Source organism: Macaca nemestrina, chromosome 3 (genome assembly GCF_043159975.1).
Source record: "Macaca nemestrina isolate mMacNem1 chromosome 3, mMacNem.hap1, whole genome shotgun sequence".
Taxonomy (NCBI): domain Eukaryota; kingdom Metazoa; phylum Chordata; class Mammalia; order Primates; family Cercopithecidae; genus Macaca; species Macaca nemestrina.
In genome coordinates, this window is record NC_092127.1 from 145,686,275 (window position 1) to 145,713,611 (window position 27,337).

Consider the following 27,337-nt stretch of genomic DNA (forward strand, 5'->3'; position numbering starts at 1 on the left):
GGTTCCCGGATTCGTCTCAATTTTGGTCCTGCCTCTCTGCTTCGCATTTTCAGGCTCGGTCTCACAAAGAACGACGATGGCGGCGGATTGTGCCAGAATGGGTGAAAACAGAAGGAAAATGAACCGGTGGCAGCAAAACCCACTATTGGGCCTCCAACGCGGAAGGAGGAGGGGTCAAGTGCACGTCTTCAGGCTCAGGCCCTTCCGATTGGCTGCTGCGACACAACGTGGCCTGTGATTGGCTACGGTACCGGCGCAGGGCCTTCGGAGAGGAAGTGTGGAAGTCCCGCGCCTCTAAAGCCCGCCTTTCCTGACAAATAAAGGTCGTAGCCGCAGTCAACGGGCGGAGCTAAAGTGGTCGTGATTCATGCTGTCGCGGGAACCCCGAAGGTGGGGCCCCACGTAACAAGAAGATGACCCGAAGTTGCTCCGCAGTGGGCTGCAGCACCCGTGACACCGTGCTCAGCCGGGAGCGCGGCCTCTCCTTCCACCAGTGCGTATGGGAACAGCCTCGGAGCCTTCGAACTCCCTGCGGGGCCCGGCGGGCCGTAGCGCGGCGTGGGGCGGGGCGGGGCTGCACTGTGGGTCGTGCAGTGGATGTGACGCGACGTGACGTGCGCAGCGTCGGGGCGTGGGAGCGGAGTTGGGGCACTGTGAGAATTGAGGTTCTCTCTCCTCGCTCAGTGTTTACCTCTTTGTAGCCGGGTCTCGCACCGCTTACCGCTGTAGTGAGAGTTACGCGAAAGAGTCCTCCATTAATTGGATGGTCTTATTATTTAAAGTGAGGAGGCCGGAAGGGAAGGCAGTTTGGGACAACGGTTGAAGTGTGTGGCGTGTTCCTGAGCACGAGTACAGATCAGTTTTCTCCTGTACTGGCAGACATTGAAAGTTCTTAAGTGCTATTAGCCGAGCTCTACAAGGCCGGTCCGATTCTGGTTGGATTTGATCATGGGGAAGTTTCGTTTGGCTGGACAGTGGGGAAGAATTTCAGACCAGTCTTATCTGAACTTATCCATGGTTCAGACTGCTATAGGTCATTCAAATCAGTATTAAGAGTGTACCGGCAAGTAGAAAAGTGGGTAAAAGAGATCATCCCAGACAAAAGGAGCAGATTTATGGAACGATCGAAAAGAACTTTATGGTTGGAAAATGGGTTTAGGAAGAGGGTAGTTAGGAATGGCATGGGAAAATGTAAAGGATAGAAAGTGCAAATATAGAGGAATGGGAAAGTACCTGAGAGACAAGTCATTTAAAAAATTTAAATGCCAGGTTAAGGAGTTTGGATTATGTATGGTAGGCTGTGTATCAAATTCATTGATTTTTTTTTTTTTTTTTTTTATGTTTTAAATAAGGCTGATCCCTCCACCTAAATTGTTAACAGTGTGAACCAATTCATTCTGTATGTGAGACGATAATTGATTTGGGATTTTTCTTCTGATAGAGGTAGCTTTAAACTAGGGAGACATGAATTCCAATTTTAATTGATTATTTACTGATCTCTGTACTTAGTTCTGGGTCTTGGTTTCTTCTTCTGTAAGAGGAATAAAAACCTGCCTTGTAGAGTTTTGTAAAACCAAAACGTAAGACTTTATAGCATACGTAGAGCACAAGGTAAATGCTTTAAAAATGGTATTATTACCAATTTAATTTTTTCCAGAACTCAAAACTAGTTATGCTAGTTAGACTACAATATTTCCCAACCTTTTTCTTCTTCTTTTTTTTTTTTGTTTTTCCTTTTTTTGGAGACAGGGTCTCACTGTTGCCCAGACTGGAGAGCAGTGGCACTATCACAGCTCAGCGCAGCCTCTATCTCCCAGGCTCAAGTGATCCTCCCACCTCAGCCTCATGAGACTACAGGCACAGGCCACCACCCCGGCTATTTTTTTTTTTTTTGGTAGAGAAGAGGTCTCAGTGTGTTGCCCAGGTTGGTCTCCAGCTTCTGGGCTGGGATTACAGGCATGAGCCACCCTGCCCAGCCCCAGCCTTTTTCATAGCATTTTACGCATAGGAAATAATTGTTCAATACTTTGGGGGCAAACCTGCAGCACTCTTTGGGGCTGCCTTGAAGTAACTACTCAGGTGTCCCAGGCCAATATCAACAGCTGTACTCACTAGGCATACCAGTTGGGAAGCTTTGCATCAGAGGACCACGCTAGTAATAGAAGTTGTTGGACCAGCCAACTTTTGAGGGTTGCTTGCACATTTAGAGACTATACCAAATCTGTGGAAAAGCTCCCTTGCAAATATGTTCCATGAGTTAAAAAATAACTCTGAAAAAAGATAGATTTGCTCCAACCTTATTGGAAAAAGAATTCCCTGTTCATTTTCCCTTGATCAAGTATCATCGTCATCCTGGAACAATAAAATTGTAATCCCAGAAATGGAATTAGTTGTTCCTAGGAAAGCGCAAACTTTGGATAGTACTTTAGAGTTTACAAAGTGATTTTGAATACATTTGTAGCCTCATACACTCTTACTACAGCCCCATGAGGAAGTTCTAAGATTGAGAGATGTGTCTAATACCATATAGCTGGTAAAAGGTCAGTGTTCTGATCTTTTAAAGCTATAAAGCTTAAAAACAGGTTTTCCAAGTCAGTCTTCTTTCTCAAGGTGATTGAGAGAGTATCTCAGAATTATCTTTTACCACACTGCTATATTTTTGTAGCAATTAACTGAGAAATAAAATTTATACCAATCTCAGTTCTGGTAACTATGTGCCTTAAAGTCTAAATTAAAATGCACAAAAAGCATAGTTACCTATAAATCTGTCTCTAAAATAAGTCAAAGAAGAGGGGGCAGAAAGAGTAGTTTTGTGGTTCTTATTGTGTTAATTTCCCAAGTTTCTTGGTTTTTTTTTGGTTTTGTTTTTTTTTTTTGAGATGGAGTCTTGCTGTCGCCCAGGCTGGAGTGTAGTGGCGCGATCTTGGCTCACTGCAACCTCTGCCTCCCAGATTCAAGCGATTCTCCTGCCTCAGCCTCCCTAGTAGCTGGGATTACAGGTGCGAGCCACCATGCCCAGCTAATTTTTGTGTTTTTATTAGAGACAGGGTTTCACCATGTTGGCCAGGCTGGTCTTGAACTCCTGACCTCAAGTGATCCGCCTGCCTCAGCCTCCCAACGTGTTGGGATTACAGGCGTGAGCCACCACGCCTAGCCGACAAGTTTCTAAACATAATTTGGCTTGGATTGAAAAATAAATAAATGCAAGGTAATTTTTATAATCAGGCCTAGCAAAAAGTAGTGCCTTTAAACATGAAAAAGTTGAATATAGTAAATATACTTGTCTTGTTTTCTACTGCTGCATAACAAGTTACCTCAAAATTCACTATAAACATTATCTCACACATTTCTAAGGGTCAGGAATTCAGGAGTGTAGCTGGATGTTATGGTATCTCATAAGATTGCAGTCATCTGAAGGCTGAAGTCACCTGCTTTCAAAAAGACTAACTCAACATGGCCTTTGACTGGAGGCCTCAGTTGCTCACCAACTAGTTTTCTCCACAGGACTGCTTATAACATGCCAGATACCTTACCCCAGAGCAAACCATTCTCTACAGGGAGCAAGGAGGAAAACTTGTTCTTTATGACATAGTCTGTGGTCACTTACTGTCACACGTTCTTTTTCCATTCCTTAGCAAATCACTAACTCTAGCCCATACTCACTCACAGGGAGGGGAATTAGGCTCCACCTTTTTTTTGTGATGGAGTTTCACTCTTGTTGCCCATATTGGGGTGCAATGGTGCGATCTCAGCTCACTGCAACCTCCACCTCTGGATTCAAGAGATTCTCCTGTCTCAGCCTTCCCAGTAGCTGGGATTACAGGCACCGGCCACCACGCCCGGCTAATTTTTTGTATGTTTAGTAGAGACGGGGTTTCACCATGTTGTCCAGGCTGGTCTTGAACTCCTGACCTCTGATCCTTCCGCCTCAGCCTCCCAAAGTGCTGGGATTACAGGCATGAGCCGCTGCGCCCGGCCAGGCTCCACTTCTTAAAAGGAGTACCAAATAGTTTAAAATCACCACGGGAAAGGAAAAGAGTCATATATTCTTTAACCATTTAAATTTGAGCAGATTCTGTTAAGTGTAGGAAGTGAAGACAAAATACAGTAGGATTTTTAATATGAGAATTGCCCCTCTATGATTGACACAGACAATCAGATATTGAACTTGTGGATTAAAAAAATCAAAGAACTTTGAAAAACGAACTAAGTAAACTTTTAATTCACTCGGCTTTATGTTTCTATAAAGCAGTAAAATAATAAATGGGTTTATATAATAAATACTACTGCAGTATTACTATAATGTTTTCATGTTAATGGAACTTTAATCTGATTGCCATAGATTTCCAACTGATACCATACAGCGCTCAAAATGGATCAGGGCTGTTAATCGTGTGGACCCCAGAAGCAAAAAGATTTGGATTCCAGGACCAGGTGCTATACTGTGTTCCAAACATTTTCAAGAAAGTGACTTTGAGTCATATGGCATAAGAAGAAAGCTGAAAAAAGGAGCTGTGCCTTCTGTTTCTCTATACAAGGTACTTAAATGTAGGTGTAAGTCAACAAAATGAAAATTTACAGAGCTTTTAAAAATCAAGATAGCCCCTGTTATAGCTAGAATTTGCAGACAGAAAAAAATCCCAAGTCTTAAATCCAGTAATAGATTTTAAATGCTTTGAAAATTTAAAAAAAAAATCTATGTATATTAGCATTTGTTCTGGAGCTTTTAAAAAACTATATAAATGCAAATCATTTGTCTAGATATATATAAAGGTTACTAACCAATTGCAAAAATCAACTGGTAGATATAAATAGCCTTAGAATACAGACTTTTTAAAATTATGAGACAGCTTTCAAAGTTCTTTGAAATTATCTATGTTTTTTGGTTCCTCCTAATAATGTTATTTATCTTGATCAAAGATATACCTAATTATTAACATTGATACAGGAAGTCTATGGGAAATAATGAAACTTTCTATGAGTGAGTCACCAGTATTGGTATGATATTCTTCTGTTTCCTATGACTGGTTTTATTTTATCCTTTTACCCCTTAACCACAACTCTGACACATGGGCTTTCACTTTCTGCACAGTCTGTGATAGTCACCTCTTCTATCCTCACACTTGCCTTACTTTCCTCTTAATCATCAGAGTCTCCTTCTTTCAGTATTGGTTTATCTCATTCCCCTATTCGGAAGTATTTAGTTGGTGTCAAATTCAAACTCACCAAGTTCCAAGAGCTTACTGTTAACTGATTTGTACATTTTTAACTGCCTTGAATTCTCTTTTCAAACCGTATATACTTACTATATATGTGATACATTTGCCTGCTTTCATACTTTTGTGTAAAATCAATAATGGCTGCCATTATTGAGAGCTACAATGGTCCAGGCATTGTACTAGGAGATCTACATAAATTCTTATATTGTATCCTCAAAACAACCTTGTATTATTATCCACATTTTACAGATGAGGACACAAGGGATTGTAGAGCTTATGTGACAGCTAATTGAGGGAGCTAAGATTCAAACCCAGGTCAGTCTTAATTCCAAAGCCATGCTCTGTCTACTATGCCTTCCTTTTTGCACAAATAACTTCTCTGTCACCTTCATTAACCACGTTATTGTACCTTCTAAGAACTGCTTAAAACTCACTTCCATGAAGCCGTCCCAGTTTACTACCACTTTTCTCTAGTTATTTTATTTCAGAAACTTTCAACATCACATTAATATTTCTGTGTAGTGCAAAAAAAAAACAAACCAAAAACTGTTTATATTACCCTATAAACTATACATTAAAACATTCAGAGATTTTGACCTTTTCTTTCCTAACTAACTCTCCACAGCAACCAGATTAGTGCTTTGTACCTAGGGTATTTTTATAGATACTCTCCTGTGTGATTATTTCTAAAATAACTTTAATTTTATATGTCTGTCATAGATTCCTCAAGGTGTACATCTTAAAGGTAAAGCAAGACAGAAAATCCTAAAACAACCTCTTCCAGATAATTCTCAAGAAGTTGCCACTGAGGACCATAACTATAGTTTAAAGACACCTTTGATGATAGGTGCAGAGAAACTGGCTGAGGTGCAACAAATGTTACAAGTGTCCAAAAAAAGACTTATCTCCGTAAAGAACTACAGGATGATCAAGAAGAGAAAGGGTTTACGATTAATTGATGCACTTGTAGAAGAGAAACTACTTTCTGAAGAAACAGAGTGTCTGCTACGAGCTCAATTTTCAGGTATTTCCCCTTGGTAACCTGTAGTATTTACAAAAATAGCTGTTTTTCTGAAATACCATTAAATATTTATTTTGTTCTTGCCTATGAAAACATGCTTTTAGTTGGGAAGTGAAAGTCTCAGCTTAAGCAAGAAGAAAGAAAATCACCAAAATTCTTTTGTATCTTATGGTTTTCCAGTTATAAAAGTAACATTTATTATAGGAAAGCAAAGAAATATTTAAGTAATTAAAATAATGTGTAATCCCACTACCCAGAGATGAGACCATATGGTTTATACCATTTTCTGTTCTGCACTTTTCACTTTTTATAGTAGCTCTTACCCATTTGCTACTGCAAATTCATTATAAACAGTTTTAACTGCTACATAATTTTACCAAAGTTTTTTTGCAGTGGCATTGTACTAGTTTGCAGAATTTCTTTGAGCTTGGAAATTGTGTATCTCCACATTTTTTTCTAAAATATTCTATAGAGTAGACCTGTAAACCCACGGAAAGGCTACCTAGTCCTCTTTGTGAACTAAGATATTTGAAAAAGGGCAAAATAAAAATTGCCAACTTATTCTTTGATGAAAGCAGCAGAGATTTGGATTACATTCTAGGAAAAGAGAAACGTGTCCTGTTTTTAGAAAAGAGTAGGTATCTCCAAAGGAGGAGAATATTTTATGTTTTTCCAAGAGGGGACTAGAGGTCATAAATAGGAATCCCCACCAGGAAAAGAATTTTTTTTTTTTCTTTCTCGATATTAGGCAAGATGGTCTGTTCAGTCTGAATAGTACCCTATCCCCAGAAATGTTTTTCATATCTAATTTTCACCCTCAGATAAATACTAATCGGGGAACAAAATAAAATAAATAAATGTCCTCATTTTATTTTCTTTCCTGTTCCTCTAAAAATCTCTCCACTCAGGCTGCCACTGAATAGTAAAACATAATTCAAGTTGAAAAATTGTTTTTCCCTCTAGTGAAATGATTCCAGATGAACCGAATAAATTGGTCAAGGGGCCTACATGGATATTAACCTCTGAATAGACTTAATTAAAATGCATCTATATTTGTATTTGAATTTTGATGCCCAGTGCATTTTACATCCAAATGCTATAATCTGTACCTGAAAATTTTACTATTCATCACAAAGAATAAAAAAATTTATTTTAACAGATTTTAAGTGGGAGTTATATAATTGGAGAGAAACAGATGAGTACACCACAGAAATGAAACAATTTGCATGTACACTCTACTTGTGCAGTAGCAAAGTCTATGATTATGTAAGAAAGATTCTTAAGCTGCCTCATTCTTCCATCCTCAGAACGTAAGTGAATTACTTTATTTTTTAAAAGTGTCTTTCTTGTCACCACATCTTGTTGATTACATGTGAATTACTCTTTAGATGTTAAACCATATTATTCTTTTATCACATTTTACTTATTAAGGCTATTAGTACTCATACTCCCATTTAAAAAAAGAAAACATGGACTAATGAAAAAATGGACTCCCATTATTAGCCCATTTTCTGTTTTTCAAAAACTTCTAGGTGGTACTTGCCTGTTATCATAACAGCAATATTTTCACTAACAAAATGAAGACACATAGTGTGACAAGCTTTTTGCATCTCCCAGACACTCTGGGTGGATAAAATTTGAATCCTGAAATACTGGAATTTCCAGTATACTTCAGTAGTTTAATATCTGACTATCCTGGAAAATCTAGAACAGTTCTGGATTGATCGCCATTGGTCTTAGGCAAAGCACAAAAAAATCTGCATTTTTTCATAAACATTGCAGTTGATGCCAATGTAGGTTGTCCAGGGAACAGATTTTGATAAATAATTTTTTAGGATTAGTGATCAAAATGGATAGATATATTTATAATTCTCTTCGTGTGGAGTAGTTAACAATGATTTTTTAGTAATGTCTTATAAATTTAATACTGAATTCTTAATTTTTACTGCTTTTACCGCTAGTTTTACAGATTCCTTTTTTTATTTTTGAGACTGAGTCTTGCTCTGTCGCCCAGGTTGCATGCAGCACAGTGGCATGATCTCAGTTCACTGCAACCTTGCCTCCCAGGTTCAAGCAATTCTCATGCCTCAGCCTCCTACTGAGTAGTTGGGATTGCAGGCATGTGCCACCACACCCAACTACTATTTTGTATTTTTACTGGAGATGGGGTTTCGCTTTGTTGGCCGGGCTGATCTCGAATCCCTGGTCTCAAGTGATCTACCTGCCTTGGCCTCCCAAAGTGCTGGGATTACAGGCATGAGTCACCATGCCCAGCCTAGTTTTACAGATTCCTTTTTTTTTTTGAGAAGGAGTCTTGCTCTGTTGCTCAGGCTAGAGTGCACTGGTGCAAGATCTTGGCTCACTGCAGTCTCAGCCTCCCAGGTTCAACCCATTCTTCTGCCTCAGCCTCCCGAGTAGCTGGGATTGCAGGCGTCCACCATGCCCAGCTAATTTTTATATTTTTAGTAGACGTGGGGTTTCATCATGTTGGCCAGGCTGATCTCGAACTCCTGATCTCATGATCCACCCACCTCAGCCTCCCAAAGTGCTGGGATTACAGACATGAGCCACTGTGCCCAGCCCAGATTCCTTTTTTAAAAATTGTAGATTTTCCTGTATACACACTATTACAATAATACTACTAATAAAAGATTTAAAAATAATTGACCTTCAGAGTGGGCTGCTCTTCTAAAAAAATTTAGAAGACGAAAAATTTATTGTTCCCATACATTGTATGTATATTATATATAATATATACTATATGTAATATATAATATATAAAATATATATATTTTATATATACGGTATATGCCATACTATATATAATATATATAATACAGTATATCTCATACTGTATATATATACACAGTATATATATATAAACAATTACTGTTAACCTTTAGAGTATTTCCTTCCTGTCTGTGTGTGTGTGTGCGCACTTAGATTTACTAGTGTTTACATAGTTATGATCTTTTGTAAATAAATTTCCAACCAGCCTTTTATCACTTTATTATGTATGCCTTTTATCTATAACATTATTTTGAACTCTTTATAGACAAGTTTTAATAGCTGCATGATACATGGTAGTCCTACCCTACCTAACTCTGGCGTTCTCCAGCTATTGGACATTTCTATTGTTTCCATTTTGGGGTTATAATTGTTTTTTCATATATTTAAATGAACATTTGTATATAAGGCTTTACTCTTTTATAGTATGATTTTACCATTCAGGCTAGATATTATACTTACTTATAAATGTTCACTTTTTGCTAAGCAAGAGAGTTTTATAGGTGCTATGTTAATTTCTCCTCCTATACCTTTTTGGTTTTTTTGTTTTCTGATTGATAGCTGTACATATTCTGGGGGTACATGTGATATTTTGATACATTTATATAATTTGTAATGATCAAATCAGGGTAATTAAAATATCCATCATTTATAAATCCAAACATCTATCTTTTCTTTGTGTTGAGAAGCGTATACCTTTTTAATCTCTTCTACACTGGTTTTAAAGTGTTACTTAATGATATTTCACTGTGGTTTATATAAGATATTTCATGTAACTTCTCATCTTTTTCATGGTTTTCTTCATTTCCCATAGTTCTGCATCAACTCCTAGATTAAATCTTCCTGGTAATTCCAGCTCACATTTATCTTTTCTCTCTTCATGTCATTTGGCATTTTGTGACCTTTGCTGTAACATTATATATATATTTAGATTTATAATTCCAGTATTCAAACAGTTGCTCATTTCTTTAGGTACTTTGCGTATAAGTAAGGTATATTGTTTAGTGTGATGGTAATACATGTTTGTTATAAAACATTCAAACCATATATAAGTACATAAATACCAGAAAGTGAAAAACACAGTACTTCCCTTCCCCTAATCCCACAAGATAACTACAATTAGCAGTTTTGTGTATATCCTCCGAGTTAAAAAAAAACAAAAAACTATTTACCTACCAATAAAATTTTGTTTTAGTGGCCATATAGTGTTCTGTTATATTAATGGTATATAGAGCTTCCATTTATTTTCTTATATTAATGTAAGATTATATTATATTAATATAAGATTCTAATATTAATGGTATATACATTTCCATTTATTTTCCCATATAAAAAGTGATCTGTTTTTAACACAGTTATCTTAAGTATTAGATCTTTATAATCATTATATTTAATATTCATTTATTCAATAAATATTTATTGATCAGGAGCGGCCAGTGAGGCAGGAGGAAAACCAGGAGATTGTGATGGCCTGGAAGCCAAGTGTAGAAAGTATTTCAAGGAGGGAGTAGTCCACTATGTCAAATGCTGCTGGGAGATCAGGTAAGATGAGGACAGAGAATTGACCATTGGATTTTGCAAGATGAAGGTCATTGGTGACCATGACAAAAGCAGTTACAGTAGAGTGGTGGAGAGGTAAACCTGGCTGGAGTGGGATTAAGAGAGACTAAAAGTGAAGAAGCAGAGAAAATGATTGTGGACTCTTCCATGGAGTTTTGCTATGAAGAAGAGCAAAGAAATGGGTCTGTGGGTAGAAAGGAACATGCATTGAGGGGAGGGTGTTTGTTGAGATGGCAGATGTTCCAGCATGTTTGCATGTTTATGGGAATAATCCAAGAGAGAAAAGAAAATTCGTGACGTATAAGAGAAATGATAATTGCAGGAGGGTGATATCCAACACCACTGTGGAAGGAAATGTGATCTTAAGGTTTTGGGACAGTTCATCCATTGAAACAGGAAGAAAAGCAGAAGTACAGATACAATAGGTTAACAGATTTGGTAGTAGGAAAATGAGTTTTGTCTTTTAAAAAGATGGGTTCTTGGCTGGGCGCGGTGGCTCACACCTGTAATTCCAGCACTTTGGGAGGCTGAGGCGGGCGGATCACGAGGTCAGGAGATCGAGAACATCCTGGCTAACATGGTGAAACCCCGTCTCTACTAAAAAAATACAAAAAAATTAGCCAGGCATGGTGGCGGGCGCCTGTAGTCCCAGATACTCGGGATTCTGAGGCAGGAGAATGACGTGAACCCGGGAGGCGAAGCTTGCAGTGAGCTGAGATCGCACCACTGCACTCCAGCCTGGGTGACAGAGTGAGATTCCGTCTCAAAAAGAAGAAGAAAAAGATGGGGTCTCACTGTGTTGCCCAGACTGGCCTTGAACTTCCGGGCTTAAGCAATCCCGGAGTAGCTAGAACTATAGACATGCAACACCACACTCAGCAGGAAAATGAGTTTTTATTGCATTGCTTCTGTTTTCTCAATGAAATAAAGTTATTAACTGAGAGTTGAGGAGGAAGGCATTAGATTTGGAAAGAAAGGAGAATATGTGACCAGTCACCGACAGGAAAAGTAAGTAACTAGAAAAATGCAGTACCAGATTTGTGGTCAAAACTGTTGTCTTTCCCTCCATAATGATGGAGAAACAATTAGATGGTTAAGAATCGGACGATGACAGACCAAACTAGACTTAAATTTTTTTAAAACCCTTGGTTTGGCTAGATAGGGTGCCTCATGAATTTCTGATTGTCATATATCTTTCTCTAGTCTTAGCTACATCAGATACTTCTCTAATTTTCTGTTTACTGATGTTGGATCCTTTTTCAGTTCTCCCTGGATTCTTTATGTCCAAAACTTTCCCAAAGCTGTGTTTTTTTATAATTTTCAGTGTTTGCGGTCTTTTAAGGTAATTTATTTTCACAAATCCTTTGAAACTAAGTCTTAATATCCTCAACTTTCTTTGTTATAATAGTGATATGTTTAGTGTGATCTTGGTCATAGATAGAAAATGCTGGCACAGTTGCTTCTTATTTATATTTCCTCTGTTTCTAATTTTTGGTTTATATTCACTGCAATTTAATAAACCAACTCCCTCTATAGATTACCTGCTGTGAGAGAATCAAAAGTAACGACAGTGGGAGTAGCTAAAAGTCTTAACAGAAAAACACTTAGCACTGCAGATCTCTAGGACTATATTTTTCCCAGGCAGAATTTTAGGCCACACAAGTGACTCCCTATAATCATTCCATAACTAAGTTATTAGATATTGGTTTGTTAATTTAAAATATCATGTTGATGAGAGTATAAATGAAAATTGGTTTGAACTTTTGCAAGGACAATTTGGGAATATGAATTTTAAACTGACCCACCAACTTATGTGCAGCTGAAATCCAAACTTTGTCTTTAATTTCTTATTAAAATATAAGTAAGTTTACCTCGGTATGTTATTCCTAGGAATTACACAAATGACATAAATATGTATATGTGTATGGGTGCACATGCATACACATACACATTGTGGTACTATTATCTAAAATTTGAAATTATCAAGATGTCCTTTGATTTGAGTTGGTTAAATTATTTTTCATTTAACTATACTGTGGTATATACTGTGTACACAGTTAAAATGTTGCTGTAGGTTGATATTTAAGGGCGCATAAAAATATGTGAAACATTACTTACCATTAAGTGAAAAATAGTTTCAGTATACAATTTTGAAAATTATATCTAGGTATGTATACACAAAGACATTAACAGTAACTTTTACTTCTTTATACTTTTTGTGTTTAGTTTTTTTAAAAAGAAGAATGTCTTTTTTTATGATCAGAAGAAAATTGTTTTATTTTCAGAGAAGAAAAGAGATTTAAAGGAGAAATTGTTTCCTTCCTTACCGTTCTAACTCATGAACTTGGTTTGGGTATGCCTACTCTTTCTTGTAAAAACTTTAAAAAATAAATCAACAAATCTATATACCATTCTGCTTCATGTTCATGACATTGTTTTAGTAGCTGTAGATATTCAGATACCATTGAGATTTCCATTTAAAAATCAAACTCAGCAGAACATAAGTTGGTTGTTTTTTTAACCCTAACCCATTTAAAATAAAATTACATAGGGACATTAAGTGCTTTGTTATGTATTTACCACATATGCAACACAGTTAGCATCTTTGGTGCTTATTTGAGAATCCTAATGTAAAAGAAATAAACTAAACAATTAAAATTCGGTGACATACTTGCAAAGAGTTGTCAACATTCTAGTGTGCTGTAGCACTGCTATATTGCTTAGTCATTGTCTTACTATTTTTTCCTTTTTTTTTTTATCTTTTAATTTTAGGTTCCGGGGTACATGTGAAGGTTTGTTACATAGGTAAACTCATGCCACAGGGGTTTGTTGTACAGATTATTTCATCCCAACCTCCAGCCTCGAGTAGACCCCAGTGTTGTTGTTTTCTTCCTTGAGTATGAGTTCTTATCTTTTTTTTTTTTTTTTTTTTTTTTTTGAGACAGTTTCACTCTTGCCCAGACTGGAGTGTAGTGGTATGATCTTCGCTCACTGCAACCTCCACCTCCCGGGTTCAAGTGATTCTCCTGCCTCAGCCTACCAAGTAGCTGGGATTATAGGTACACACCACTGAGCCTGGCTAATTTGTGTATTTTTAGTAGAGATGGGGTTTCACCATATTGGCCAGGCTGGCCTCAAACTCCTGATATCAGGTCATCTGCGTCCCTCGGCCTCCCAAAGTGCTGGGATTACAGGCGTGAGCCACTGTGCCCAGCCAAGTTTTCATCATTTAGCTCCCACTTATAAGTGAGAACATGCAGTATTTGGCTTTCTGTTCCTGTGTTAGTTTGCTGAGGATAATAGCCTTTAGCTTCATCCATGTTGCTGCAAAAGACATGATCTCATTCTTTTTTATGGCTACATAGTATTCCATGGTGTGTATGTACTACTTTTTCTTTATTCAGTGTGTCATTGATGGAGATTCAGGTTGATTCCATGTCTTTGCTATTGTGAATAGTGCTGCAATGAAAATTTGCATGCGTGTGTCTTTATGGTAGAATAATTTATACTCCTCTGGGTATATAACCAGTAATGGGATTGCTGGATCAAATCATCGTTCTGCTTTTAACCCTTTGAGGAATCACTTTCCACAATAATTGAATTAATTTACACTCCCACCAACAGTGTATAAGTAAGTTTTCCCATTTCTCTGCAATCTTGCCAGCATCTGTTATTTGTTGACTTTTTAATAATAGCCATTCTGACTGGTGTGGGATAGTGTCTCATTGTGGTTTTGATTTGCATTTCTCTAACGATCGGTGATGTTGAGCTTTTTTTCATATGCTTGTTGGTGGCATGTATGTCTTGAAAAGTGTCTGTTCATATCCTTTGCCCACTTTTTAATGGGCTTGTTTTTCTCTTGTAAATTTGTTTAAGTTCCTTATAGATGCTGGATATTAGACTTTTGTCAGATGCACAGTTTGCAAATATTTTCTCCCATTTTGTAGGATGTCTGTTTACTGTTGACATTTTCTTTTGCTGTGCAGAAGCTCTTTAGCTTAATTAGATCCCACCTGTCAATTTTTGCTTTTGTTATGATTGCTTTGGTGTCTTTGTCATGAAATCTTTTACTGTTCCTATATCCAGGATGATATTGCCTCAGTTGCCTTCCAGGGTTTTTATAGTTTTGAGTTTTACATGTAAGTCTTTAATCCATCATGAGTTAATTTTTGTATGTGGCTTGTAAGGGTCCAGCTTCAGTCTGATGCGTATGGCTGGCCAGTTACCCCAGCGCCATTTATTGAATAGGGAGTCTTTTCCCTTTTGCTTGTTTTTGTCAGCTTTGTAGAAGATCAGATTGTCATAAGTGTGTGGCCTTATTTCTGGTTTGCCTATTTTAATATACGAACAACAGATACTTTTGTCTTCTGAATAGATTATAACCTACTTATAGTCAGGGTATGTCTTTTGCCATCCTGTAAGTATGTTGTTTTGTTTTGAGACAGTTTTGCTCTGTCACCTAGGCTGGGGTGCAGTGGCGCAATCTCGGCTTACTGCAACCTCTACCTCCCAGGTTCAAGCACTTCTCCTGCCTCAGCCTCCTGAGTAGCTGGGATTACAGGTACGCACCACCATGCCCAGCTAATTTTTGTATTTTTAGTAGAGATGAAGTTTAAGCATGTTGGCCAAGCTGGTCTCAAACTCCTGACCTCAGGTGATCTGCCTGCCTCAGCCTCCCAGAGTGCTGAGATTATAGGCATGAGCCACCATGCCTGGCCTATAAGTGTGTTTTTTAAACCTATTAACGGATCATGAAATTAGTGGGTCATAATTGCCATTTAAGTGTATATAAACACACATATATATATATTTAAACTATTACAGACATCCCTTGGTATATGTGGGGGGATTGGTTCTAGGACACCCCCCACTTGTGCCAGTATACCAAAATCCATGCATACACAAGTCCTGTAGACAGTCCTGCAGTACTTATGTGTATGAAAAGTTGGCTGGCTGTATACGCAAGTTTTGCATCCTATTAATACTGTATTTTCTCTCCATGCATTTGTTTGAAAAAAAAAAAATTCAGGTATAAGTGTACCCATGCCATTTAGTTCAGAAGTCAACTCTGTGTGTGTGTGTGTATGTGTGTGTGTGTGTGTAGTATATATATTTCATATATGTGAAAGTTCATAGTATGTACTAAAGGTGAATTTTGTTTATGAAACTCCTAGGTGACACTTAAAATATTTGGAAAGCCCTATCCCAAAATACTTAGGGAAGAACATTAAACTCACAATTAAGTAGAGGTCAGCTGTCCAAGAAGAAGCCTTGGTTGCCTTAGAATATAGCCAGAAAATCAGAAATTTAACTTAACAGACATTTGAGTTACAAAAGTATATGTTAGTTACAGGTGAACATCCTAGTCTCTGCCTCAGAATCCCTTTAGTTTTAGACAATTATTAAATGTGGCTGTTTTCTTTCCTGGTCTATAACAAGTTAGAGTAAACTAGAAGTAAGAAGAATTCCAAAGATAGACACCGTAATAGGAAGAAAATACTTAGCAGTCTGAGAAGAGCAGGGATACTATGAAAAACAGTAGCGCAGGTAGGTTGTATAGGGGTGCAGATGCACACTTGTTATATGCCTTTAAGGGTGTAATTTTGAGGCTATAAAGAATGAGAAATGCACTAAACCCCTGGGCATCAGGAAAGCCAGGTTTCACATTCATTCATAACTAACAGTATATTATGGGCCAAGTCGCTTAACCTCTCCCTCTGTCCCAGTTTCCTAATCTGTAAAATGAGGTAGATGTACTAGATGTTCTCAAAGGTTCCTTCACATTCAGCAATTTTCTCATTTCAGTGAATTTACAGGTAAGACTTGTTTATGATTTACCATATAAAAAGATCAGTTAGAACAAACTGGTTAGTTGTTTACTTTTTAAAGAATAAATGAGGAATTAAAAATATGTTGTATATTTGCATCTTAAAATACTACTTTGTGTTTCTAAGTTTCTCTTATCTTACTATTTTATTGTAATGAATTCACCATTGAAAATATTTATAGAGTTTGGCTGCTTATATACTTGGCTTTATTTCTACAGGGATAGGAGACTACTTTAGTACTGCTTAAGGCATTTTCCCATTTATCTTTTTATTTCTCTTTAAGTTTTCTGTTTTTCACTTTTTATATATTCTAGGTGGTTATCCAAATGCCAACCCAGTCCAGGTTTCAACAGCAACATTTTTTCTTTTCTTCAACGAAGAGTAGAGAATGGAGATCAGCTCTATCAATACTGTTCATTGTTAATAAAAAGTATACCTCTCAAGCAACAGCTTCACTGGGATCCTAGCAGTCACAGTTTGCAGGGGTTTATGGACTTTGGTCTTGGAAAACTTGATGCTGATGAAACGCCACTTGCTTCAGAAACTGTTTTGTTAATGGCAGTGGGTATTTTTGGCCATTGGAGAACACCTCTTGGTTATTTTTTTGTTAACAGAGCATCTGGATATTTGCAAGCTCAGCTGCTTCGTCTGACTATTGGTAAACTGAGTGACATAGGAATCACAGTTCTGGCTGTTACATCTGATGCCACAGCACATAGTGTTCAGATGGCAAAAGCATTGGGGATACATATTGATGGAGACGACATGAAATGTACATTTCAGCATCCTTCATCGTCTAGTCAACAGATTGCATACTTCTTTGACTCTTGCCACTTGCTAAGATTAATAAGAAATGCATTTCAGAATTTTCAAAGCATTCAGTTTATTAATGGCATAGCACATTGGCAGCACCTTGTGGAGTTAGTGGCACTGGAGGAACAGGAATTATCAAATATGGAAAGAATACCAAGTACACTTGCAAATTTGAAAAACCATGTACTGAAAGTGAATTGTGCCACCCAACTCTTTAGTGAGAGTGTAGCCAGTGCATTAGAATATTTGCTATCCTTAGACCTGCCACCTTTTCAAAACTGTATTGGTACCATCCATTTTTTACGTTTAATTAACAATCTATTTGACATCTTTAACAGTAGGAACTGTTATGGAAAGGGACTTAAAGGGCCTCTGTTGCCTGAAACTTACGGTAAAATAAACCACGTGTTAATTGAAGCCAAGACTATTTTTGTTACATTATCTGACACTAGCAATAATCAAATAATTAAGGGTAAGCAAAAACTAGGATTCCTGGGATTTTTGCTCAATGCTGAGAGCTTAAAATGGCTCTACCAAAATTATGTTTTCCCAAAGGTCATGCCTTTTCCTTATCTTCTGACTTATAAATTCAGTCACGATCATCTGGAATTATTTCTAAATATGCTTAGGCAGGTATTAGTAACAAGTTCTAGCCCTACCTGCATGGCATTCCAGAAAGCTTACCATAATTTGGAGACCACATACAAATTTCAAGATGAAGTTTTTCTAAGCAAAGTAAGCATCTTTGACATTTCAGTTGCTCGAAGGAAAGACTTGGCACTTTGGACAGTTCAACGTCAGTATGGTGTCAGCGTTACAAAGACTCTCTTTCACGAAGAGGGTATTTGTCAAGACTGGTCTAATTGTTCACTAAGTGAGGCATTATTAGACCTGTCAGATCATAGGCGAAATCTCATCTGTTATGCTGGTTATGTTGCAAACAAGTTATCAGCTCTTTTAACTTGTGAGGACTGCATTACTGCACTGTATGCATCGGATCTCAAAGCCTCTAAAATTGGGTCACTATTATTTGTTAAAAAGAAGAATGGTTTGCATTTTCCTTCAGAAGGTCTGTGTCGGGTCATAAATATTTGTGAGCGAGTTGTAAGAACCCATTCAAGAATGGCAATTTTTGAACTAGTTCCTAAACAAAGGGAATTGTATCTTCAACAGAAAATATTATGTGAGCTTTCTGGGCATATTTATCTTTTTGTAGATTTGAATAAGCATCTCTTTGATGGAGAAGTGTGTGCCATCAATCACTTTGTCAAGTTGCTAAAGGATATAATAATCTGTTTCTTAAATATCAGAGCTAAAAATGTTGCACAGAACCCTTTAAAACAGTCAGAGAGAACTGATATGAAAACTTTATCAAGGAAACACTGGTCATCTCTACAGGATTATAAATGTTCAAGTTTTGCTAATACCAGTAGTAAATTCAGGCATTTGCTGAGTAATGATGGATATCCATTCAAATGAGAGACCTAGAATATATTAACATTTTAATTAAGAACACTTGGTCAACATTTTTTAAAGTTCAATTTACCATATGTTATAAATTGATCATTCTGCACAGTGGGCAAATTTGCAATTCTGACTTATTAAAATTTCAAATTCTGCATATCACAAAATCTGCTTATACTTTTGGTATGGCTTGTAGCATTTATGAGTTTTCCAAAATGTAGAAAGCAGTAAGTCAGTAGAAGCAGACTGGCCAACAGGTACTGTCTTTGAATTTACTACTGTAAGACTAAGCAGTGTTACTGGACACAGTTTTAACTTGTTCAATCTGCTTCAAAAACAAGAAAAACAACTATGAGTTATCAAAACATTGACTACTTTTATGACTACACTGCATTTCTAAAAGATCTTTGGATTACAATTCTTAAAAATATTAACAATACCTATAAAACCTTGAAGATAACTTTTACTTAAATATGAAAATTAAATTGTAGTTTGAAAATAAGGCTCAAACAAATATCAAATACTGCAAAAATCCCCTTGTCCCAGGATACCTAAAATAGAAGTGCTTAAACTTCGTCAGGCAGAAGGTAAAGGACATGAGCCATGAGATTCTTCCTTGTGCTACAGCCACACTGGGGAGTGCAGTCTGGAAAGAACATACCTAATGTGTTTTTCACTGTCCATTATCTCTGAACTTTGAAATATTACTTTTGAATAAAAGGCTGGAGACTTAGTTTGACTTGAAAAAGCTCACTGCTCATCAGAAAACAGGGGGAACCTAATTTGAAGATGGAAGCATACTAAGGACAATTTTCTCCACTCACATCCACATTTGAAAAGAGAAACAGAAAAACATAGGTAACTCTGCTTTCACAAATGAGAATAGTTTAATGGATAGAAGAAACAAGCACATTATTCACCTGTGTTATAAAACATCTCTTTTTTTGTCACTAAGTGTTTGCAAAGTACAGTTAATCCTAATATGAAAACTTAGAATTGTAAAAGATTAATGATAACGTAAAAGTATATTAATTAAAATTCCCCTTACAAAGTATATTTTGATATGTTTGTTTATTCTACCTCAAACAAAGGCTTAAGTTTTGAAGTGTAACCAATTTATACTTCATTTTATACAGAACCTATTGCTGAAAAGTCTGAATATTGTGCTTTTTTTGTTTGTAAATAGAATTGAATACACCAGGATAAATCTTATTTAAAGGAAGCCTGTTTGTAAATCACCAACTTTAACTTATTGCTTATATAAATCCAAGCTCTGTACCTGATCTTTATGTAAAGCAAGATTTATATGTGTAGTTATCTAATGCCCTTTGGTGTTACATTTGACTGATGTGCAGATGTCTGTATTTTAGTGTTTTGCATTACTTTAAGTGCTAGATAAATTGGAAAGAGATGGTCGATAGAGACGATGAATATTGAAGAATCTGAAGGTCACAGATTTCTCTTAGATAAGAAGATAAGAATAGTCTCATCACTACTTTTAGCCCAGTTAATTGCTCCTGCACTTGTGAAAGGGCTTGGAGTCTTATACCAGATTTACTTGATATGATACACTTTACAGTGAAATAAATTATTCATTCATTTTTGATTTAGGGCAGTTTGGTTATAATTTCGACTTTGCATTTTGGCCATTTTTTTCTTCAGAGAAAAGCATTCCCTTTAAAAATTTATCCTCAGCCGGGCGCGGTGGCTCAAGCCTGTAATCCCAGCACTTTGGGAGGCCGAGACGGGTGGATCACGAGGTCAGGAGATTGAGACCATCCTGGCTAACTTGGTGAAACTCCGTCTCTACTAAAAAATACAAAAAACTAGCCGGGCAAGGTGGCGGGCGCCTGTAGTCCCGGCTACTCGGGAGGCTGAGGCAGGAGAATGGCGTAAACCCAGGAGGCAGAGCTTGCAGTGAGCTGAGATCCGGCCACTGCATTCCAGCCTGGGCGACAGAGCGAGACTCTGTCTCAAAAAAAAAAAAAAAAAATTTATCCTACTTTCCAATAACTAGTGCTAGGAGAAATGGTTATTCACATGCAAAAAAATTAACTTGAAATGAAGCAAAGACCTGAATAGAAGAGGTAAGGCTATACAACTTGTAGAAAATATAGAGTTAAACTTTGAGAATTGGATTAGGTGGTGGTTACTTTTTCTTTTTTTCTTTTTTTTGAGGCAGAGTCTCGCTCTGTTGCCCAGGCTGGAGCGCAGTGGAGGGATCTTGGGTCACCACAACCTCCACCTCCTGGGTGTAAGCGATTCTCCTGCCTCAGCCTCCCGAGTAGCTGGGACTACAGGCATGCACCACCATGCCCGGCTAATTTTTGTATTTTTAGTAGAGACGGGATTTCACTGTGTTGGCCAGGCTGGTATTGAACTCCTGACCTCATGATCCACCCACCTCAGCCTCCCAAAGTGGTGGGATTACTGGTGTGAGCCACTGTGCCTGGCCAGGTAGTGGTTTCTTAAGACACTTAAAGCACAGCAAAGGAAAATAATTGTACTTCATCAAAATTAACTTGTGCTTTGAAGGGATACCATCAAGAAAGTGAAAGACAACCCATTGAATGGAAAAAAATGTTTGCAAATCATTTATCTAATAAAGTTATATCTAGAATCTACAAAGAATTCCTATGACTCAAAAGGACAAATAACCAAAATTTTTAAATGGGTAAAGAATATGAATTTTTCTCCAAAGGAGATATACAGAAGGCCATAAAACACATGAATATATGTTCACATCAGCTATCCGGAAAATGCAAATCAATATGACAATGAAATATCACATCGCACCTGTTAGGACAGCTATTATAAAGAAGACATCGAGGCCGGGCGCAGTGGCCCATGCCTGTAATCCTTGCACTTTGCGAGGCTGAAGCGGGTGGATCACCTGAGGTCAGGAGTTTGAGATCAGCCTGGCAACATGATGAAACCCTGTAATCCCAGCTACTCAGGAGGCTGAGGCAGGAGAAGCGTTTGAACCCGGGAGGCGGAGGTTGCAGTGAGCTGAGATCATGCCACTGCACTCCTGCCTGGGCAACGAGCAAGATTCCGTCTCAAAAAAAAATAAGACATGGCCAGGCACAGTAGCTCATGCCTCAACTCCCAGCATTTGGGAAGCTGAGGCAGGAGGATTGCTTGAACCCAGGAGTTTAAAACCAGCCTGGACAATATAAAGAGTGAGACCCCCATCTCTGAAAGGAAAAAAAAAAAGGAAAGACATAGTATTGGCAAGAATGTGGAGAAATTAGAACCCTCATACACTTTTGTTGGTGAGAATGTAAAATAGTCCAGCTAGTGCAGCAGCTTTGGAAAATAGCCTGGCAGTTCTTCAAAAGCTTAGAGTTACCTATGACCTAGCAAATTGTACTCCTAGGCATATACCCAAGAGAAATGAAAACGTCCACACAAAAATGTGTACGTGAACTTCATTGATAGTAGCCAAAAAGTGGGAAAAAGCCTAAATGTCCATCGACTGATTAATGAAAACAACAAAATGTGCTATAACCACAAGATGGGTAAGTATATGTTTAACCTTATAACAAACCGCCAAAACTTGCAAAGTGAATATCATTTTGCATTCTGGCCAGCAATATATCAATGTTCCCATTGCACTACTTCTTAGTACTTGATATTGTCAGGATTTTGGTCTGTTTTAAAGTAGCCATTCTAATAGGTGTCTAGTGCTATTTCATTGTAGTTTTCACTTGCATTTTCCTAATAACCAATGATGTGGGGCACCTTTTCATATGCTTCTTTGCTATCACGTATCATCTTAGGTGAAAGGTCTGCTCAAGTCTTTTGTTCATATTTTGGAAGATTGGCTCTTTTCTTACTGAGCATTAGTTACATATTCTGGATATAAGTGCATTATCAGATGTGTTTTGCAATTATTTTTTTCTCAGTCTGTGGCTTTTTTTATTTTCTTAACAGTGTCTTTTGAAAAGCAGATGTAATTAATTTTGGTAAGTCCAGTTTTTCAATTTTTTTCTTTTTGGGAATCTTAGTTTTATACTAAAATCTTTGCCTAACCCAAGGTCACAGATTTTTCTTAGGTTTTCTTCTCAATATTTAGTAGTTTTAGGTTTTACATGTAAGCTATCATTCATTCTCAGTTAACTTTGGTATATGAGTTGAGGTTCTTTTTTTTTTTTTTTTTTTTTTTTGAGACCGAGTCTCGCTCTTTTGCCCAGGCTGGAGAGCAGTGTGACATGATCTTGGCTCACTGCAACTCCACCTCCTGGGTTCAAGTGATTCCTGTGCCTCCTGAGTAGCTGAGACTACAAGTGTGTGCCACCACACCTGGCTAATTTTTGTGTTTTTAGTAGAGATGGGGTTTTGCCATGTTGGCCAGGATAGCCTGAACTCCTGACCTTAAGTGATCCACCTGCCTCGGCCTCCCAAAATGCTGGGATTACAGGCATGAGTCACGGCGCCTAGCCATGAAGTCCATATTTTTACATATGGATATGCCAGCCCCATTTGTTTAAAAAACTATCCCCATTGAACTACTTTTGTGCAATTATAAAAAACCAACTATATATATATGGGGTCTCTATTCTCTTCAACTGATAAATAGGATCTATCCACTACCACACTGTCTTAATTACTCTAGTTTTATCTGTCTTGAAATTAGGTGGGAGTTCTCCAACTTTGTTCTTTTTTCAAAAATATTTTGGCTGTTCTGGTTGCCCCTTTCCATATAAGTTTTATCATCAGCTTGTTGATTTCTATAAAAATTCCTGCTGGGATTTTGACTGAAGTTGTGTTAAATCTATAGATCAATGTGGAGAGAATTGACATCTTAATAATATAGAATCTTCAAATCCATGAAACATAGTATATCTTCTTTTTGTAGGTTCTTTTTTTTCATCTTCTTTTTGTAAGTTCTTTGATTTTTTTCATCAGTTTTTTCTTTTCAGCACAGATCTTACGTATTTTTGTTAGATTTCATGTTTTCTGAAATCTGTAAGTGGTGATTTAAAAATCTGTTTCTCAACATTCATTGCTACTACGCAGAAGTAGCCAACTTTTGCATACTGATGTTGCTAAATTATTCTAGTACTTTTTAGATTCTTTGGTTTTTCTGTATAGGGATTCATATAATCAAATAGATACTGTCTTATTTATTTATTTCCAATCTGTGGGCCTTTTTCCCACCTGCCTTATTGCACAGTGCGCTACAGTGTTGAATAAGAATGCCTTGCTCCCAGTCTTACAGGAAAGCATTCTTCACCATTTGTATGTTAGCTCAGGCTTTTTTTGCAAATGGTCTTCATCAGGTTTAGTCTTAGTTCTCTGAAGACTTTATTTTTTTGTTTATTGAATCATATGTGGCTGTTGAATTTTACCAGATACTTTTTTCTGCACCTTTTGGGTAAAAACAATTTTTGAGATCAAATTGACGTAACCATAATATTCACCCTCTTAAATAAGCATATAGTGGCTGGGCACAGTGGCTCACGCCTGTAATCCCAGCACTTTGGGAGGCCAAAGAGGGTGGATCACCTGAGGTCAGGAGTTGGAGACTAGCCTGACCAATATAGTGAAACCCCATCACTACTAAAAATACAAAATTAGCCAGGCATGGGGGCGTGCGCCTGTAGTCCCAGCTACTTAGGTGACTGAGACGTGAGAATTGCTTGAACCCGGGAGGCAGAGGTTGCAGTGAGCTGAGATCGCACCACTGCACTCCAGCCTGGGCGACAGAGTGAGACTCCATCTCAAGAAACAAACAAACATACAATTTAGCACTTTTTCCTATATCCACAGTCATTTTCTGCAACTTTTGAGATGATCATTTGGCTTTTCTTATTTGTATGCTGATACAGTGAACTACGTTGATTTTTTTTTTAAACATTGGATCAGCCTTTTATTCCTGGGATAAACCCTACTTGGTCATGATGTATTCTTTTTATAATATTAGGATCAGATTTCATATGCGAGTATGACAAATGACAGTTTTATAAAATCCCTGTGACCTTATAATAAACATTACCCTAAATATACAATTGTTTTCTTATTGCTTGTGAATAGAAACTAAGAGTGTCTTAAATGCTCTCATAAAATTTGCCATTTAGAAGGAAATTTTTAATTAAAAAAATACCTTATAGCTTTCAACTTATAAAATCACATAGATAAAAAAAAAAAAAAGCTCACCTTTGGTCTACAGATAATGACAAAATGTGCATTCAAGAAGCCCTTACAAGAAAAGCCTTAAGTAATTTACACGATGAAAATAACTCCAATAGTAAGGGATTTTTAGCTGATTGCCTTCCCTCTGCTTTGGGTGGCCACACCAGAATTCCTATAGAAAATGCTTAAGAGATACAATATGATCAGAGTTAGGCTGGAGGTCCTGCTGTGAAGCTTCATTTACATAACTGGTATTCATTTTCTTAACTATTTGTGTTACAGAACAATAAAAATAGGTAACTTTTCTAAAAGTATTTTTATTCACATTTTACATAAGATTGAAAAAATGTCAGTTGTCCACTACCAGAAAATGGGGAACTAAGGAGTATGTCCTTCCCACCTCCCCAATCACTCTGTTTGCTTTTGTACCTGTACCTGTAACATTAAGGTTCTGTTTCCCAGACCCCAGAGATAAGACCTACAGGTTGTGTTTAGTGCTTCAGAAAAAAGGAAACTGAGAAAGATAGCTATCATAAGAACATCTCATATTAAAAGACAGAGTAGATTGATTTCCTGGGTATTTTTGTTTTTGTTTTTGAGACAAGGTCTTGCTCTGATTGCTAGGCTAGAGTACAGCGGTATAATTTTGACTCACTACAGCCTCACCCTCCCCAGGCTCAGGTGATCCTCCCACCTCAGCCTCCCAATTAGCAGGGACTACAGGCGTGTGCCACCACACCCAGTTAATTTTTTTGTATTTTTAGTAGAGACAGAGTTTCACCATGTTGCCCAGGCTGGTCTAGAACTCCTGGACTCAAGTGATTCACCCGCCTTGGCCTCCCAAAGTGCTGGGATTACAAGCGTGAGCCACCATGCCCAGCTGAATTTCTGTTGTTAAACAGTAGGGAAGAAAGAGAAGACAAATTCTCATTTCAAAGCAATTTATGTTAGTAATAACTGAGCAAAATGGTAGAATATTTTAGTTGTGTGTTTTCAGAAGTAATGTCAAATTTACTTCAGATAATTTAAAAGGTTTCTTGCATATTAAATGGTTAAAGTGGTGTTATTAAACTAAAGAAAAAATGCAAAACCTTTTTTTTTACAGAATAGTATAAATGTTTATTTTCTGTATGATTTACTTTGCTGTCCTGTTTTTACAATATAGAAAAGTGTATTCTTTGAATAGCTCTAGTAAATATAAATTTAATCTTTCTACTTTGGGATGTAAATAGAGCTAAAAAATTATATACCCAACCCTCCCCAAATAGTCTTTTAAAATCACTGAATTAATGTGGCTGTTCATCTTGTTCAGCAATTTGATGCAAATGCCTGAATACAAAAAGTTGTTTAGTAAGTACTACACAGGAAGGATTTAGATAGATTTTTGAAAATCAGAAAAACTAGTAGCATTTGATTGCACCTTGAAATTTTTTTACAAGCAAAACATTCGTAAGCAATGCCATCATACATAATCTACAATTGTAATCAAAATTTCACGAACATTTTCTGCACACTGTATATAAATACACATCACAAAGGTGCAATTAGAATTAACACAGAGTATGTACAAAATGAACAAAGTTTAAGTTTAGACCAAAAACTTATTGCAGTCTTTTGAAAAATAACTTGATTATTTTACCCTCTTACACTAATTTACATTTATACAAATTTTAATTAAACATACTAGATTGAGGTGCTAAGAATGTTTGCACTATCTACATTTAAAGTTACTGCACTATGATTTTATAAATCCAAATTTAAAAGGAAGATACTTTAGTGAATAACGGAATCCTCTTTTAGATTACTTAATTTCTATTGCCTATATCTTGTGTGTTCATATGAACATATATACACAATACATACAACTATAGAGTCCTTGTAGGAAATGCAACAATCATATACTAATTACTGACAATTAAGGTACCTAACAAAATGCCTGAATTCCAACATGGTTTTTTCTTGTCATAAAATCAAGAGTCCTGTTACAACAGGCTCTTAAATTCATAGTTTTTGAATTACTGAAAATGATTTAGGTTATTTTAGTAATTATAGGAAAACAGACCTTCCAAATCACTGGCTGAAAATAATGTCATATTAAACTTCCCTTATAAAAAGAAATCCCACTGCAATTTTGAAAATTTTGTTAGCAGGCCCATTTCTGTAAATCAAGTAAGAGTTGTGAATTGATCTGAAACCTCTTAGTTCCAAAATCTATAAAAAGGGCCGGGCATGGTGGCTCACGCCTGTAATCCCAGCACTTTGGGGGGCCGAGGCGGGCGGATTGCGAGGTCAGGAGATTGAGACCATCCTGGCTAACACGATGAAACCCCGTCTCTACTAAAAATACAAAAAATTAGCCGGGCATGCTGGCGGGTGCCTGTAGTCCCAGCTACTCGGGAGGCTGAGGCAGAAGAATCGCTTGAACCCGGGAGGCAGAGGTTGCAGTGAGCTGAGATCGCACTATTGCACTCCAGCCTGGGCTACACGGTGAGACTCTGTCTCAAAAA

General features: G+C 37.2%; 1 protein-coding gene across 8 annotated transcripts; it reads left to right on the forward strand.

Moving 5' to 3' along the window:
• Positions 1-303: 303 nt before the first annotated feature.
• Positions 304-20,381, forward strand: LOC105496857 (THAP domain containing 9). 8 transcript variants are annotated; one of them, XM_011767493.3, is made up of 6 exons: positions 345-493; positions 4,343-4,538; positions 5,469-5,534; positions 5,940-6,243; positions 7,400-7,550; positions 16,730-20,381. In XM_011767493.3, exons 4-6 carry the CDS (start codon positions 6,060-6,062, stop codon positions 18,705-18,707), a joined length of 2,313 nt encoding a protein of 770 aa, XP_011765795.1. In that variant the 5' UTR covers positions 345-493; positions 4,343-4,538; positions 5,469-5,534; positions 5,940-6,059; the 3' UTR covers positions 18,708-20,381. The 8 variants fall into 8 exon arrangements, with proteins under 8 accessions (XP_011765794.1, XP_011765795.1, XP_070949696.1 ...); XM_011767492.3 differs by lacking the exon at positions 5,469-5,534 and having other exon boundaries at positions 304-493; positions 16,730-20,379; XM_071093595.1 differs by lacking the exons at positions 345-493; positions 5,469-5,534 and adding an exon at positions 588-665.
• Positions 20,382-27,337: the final 6,956 nt, after the last annotated feature.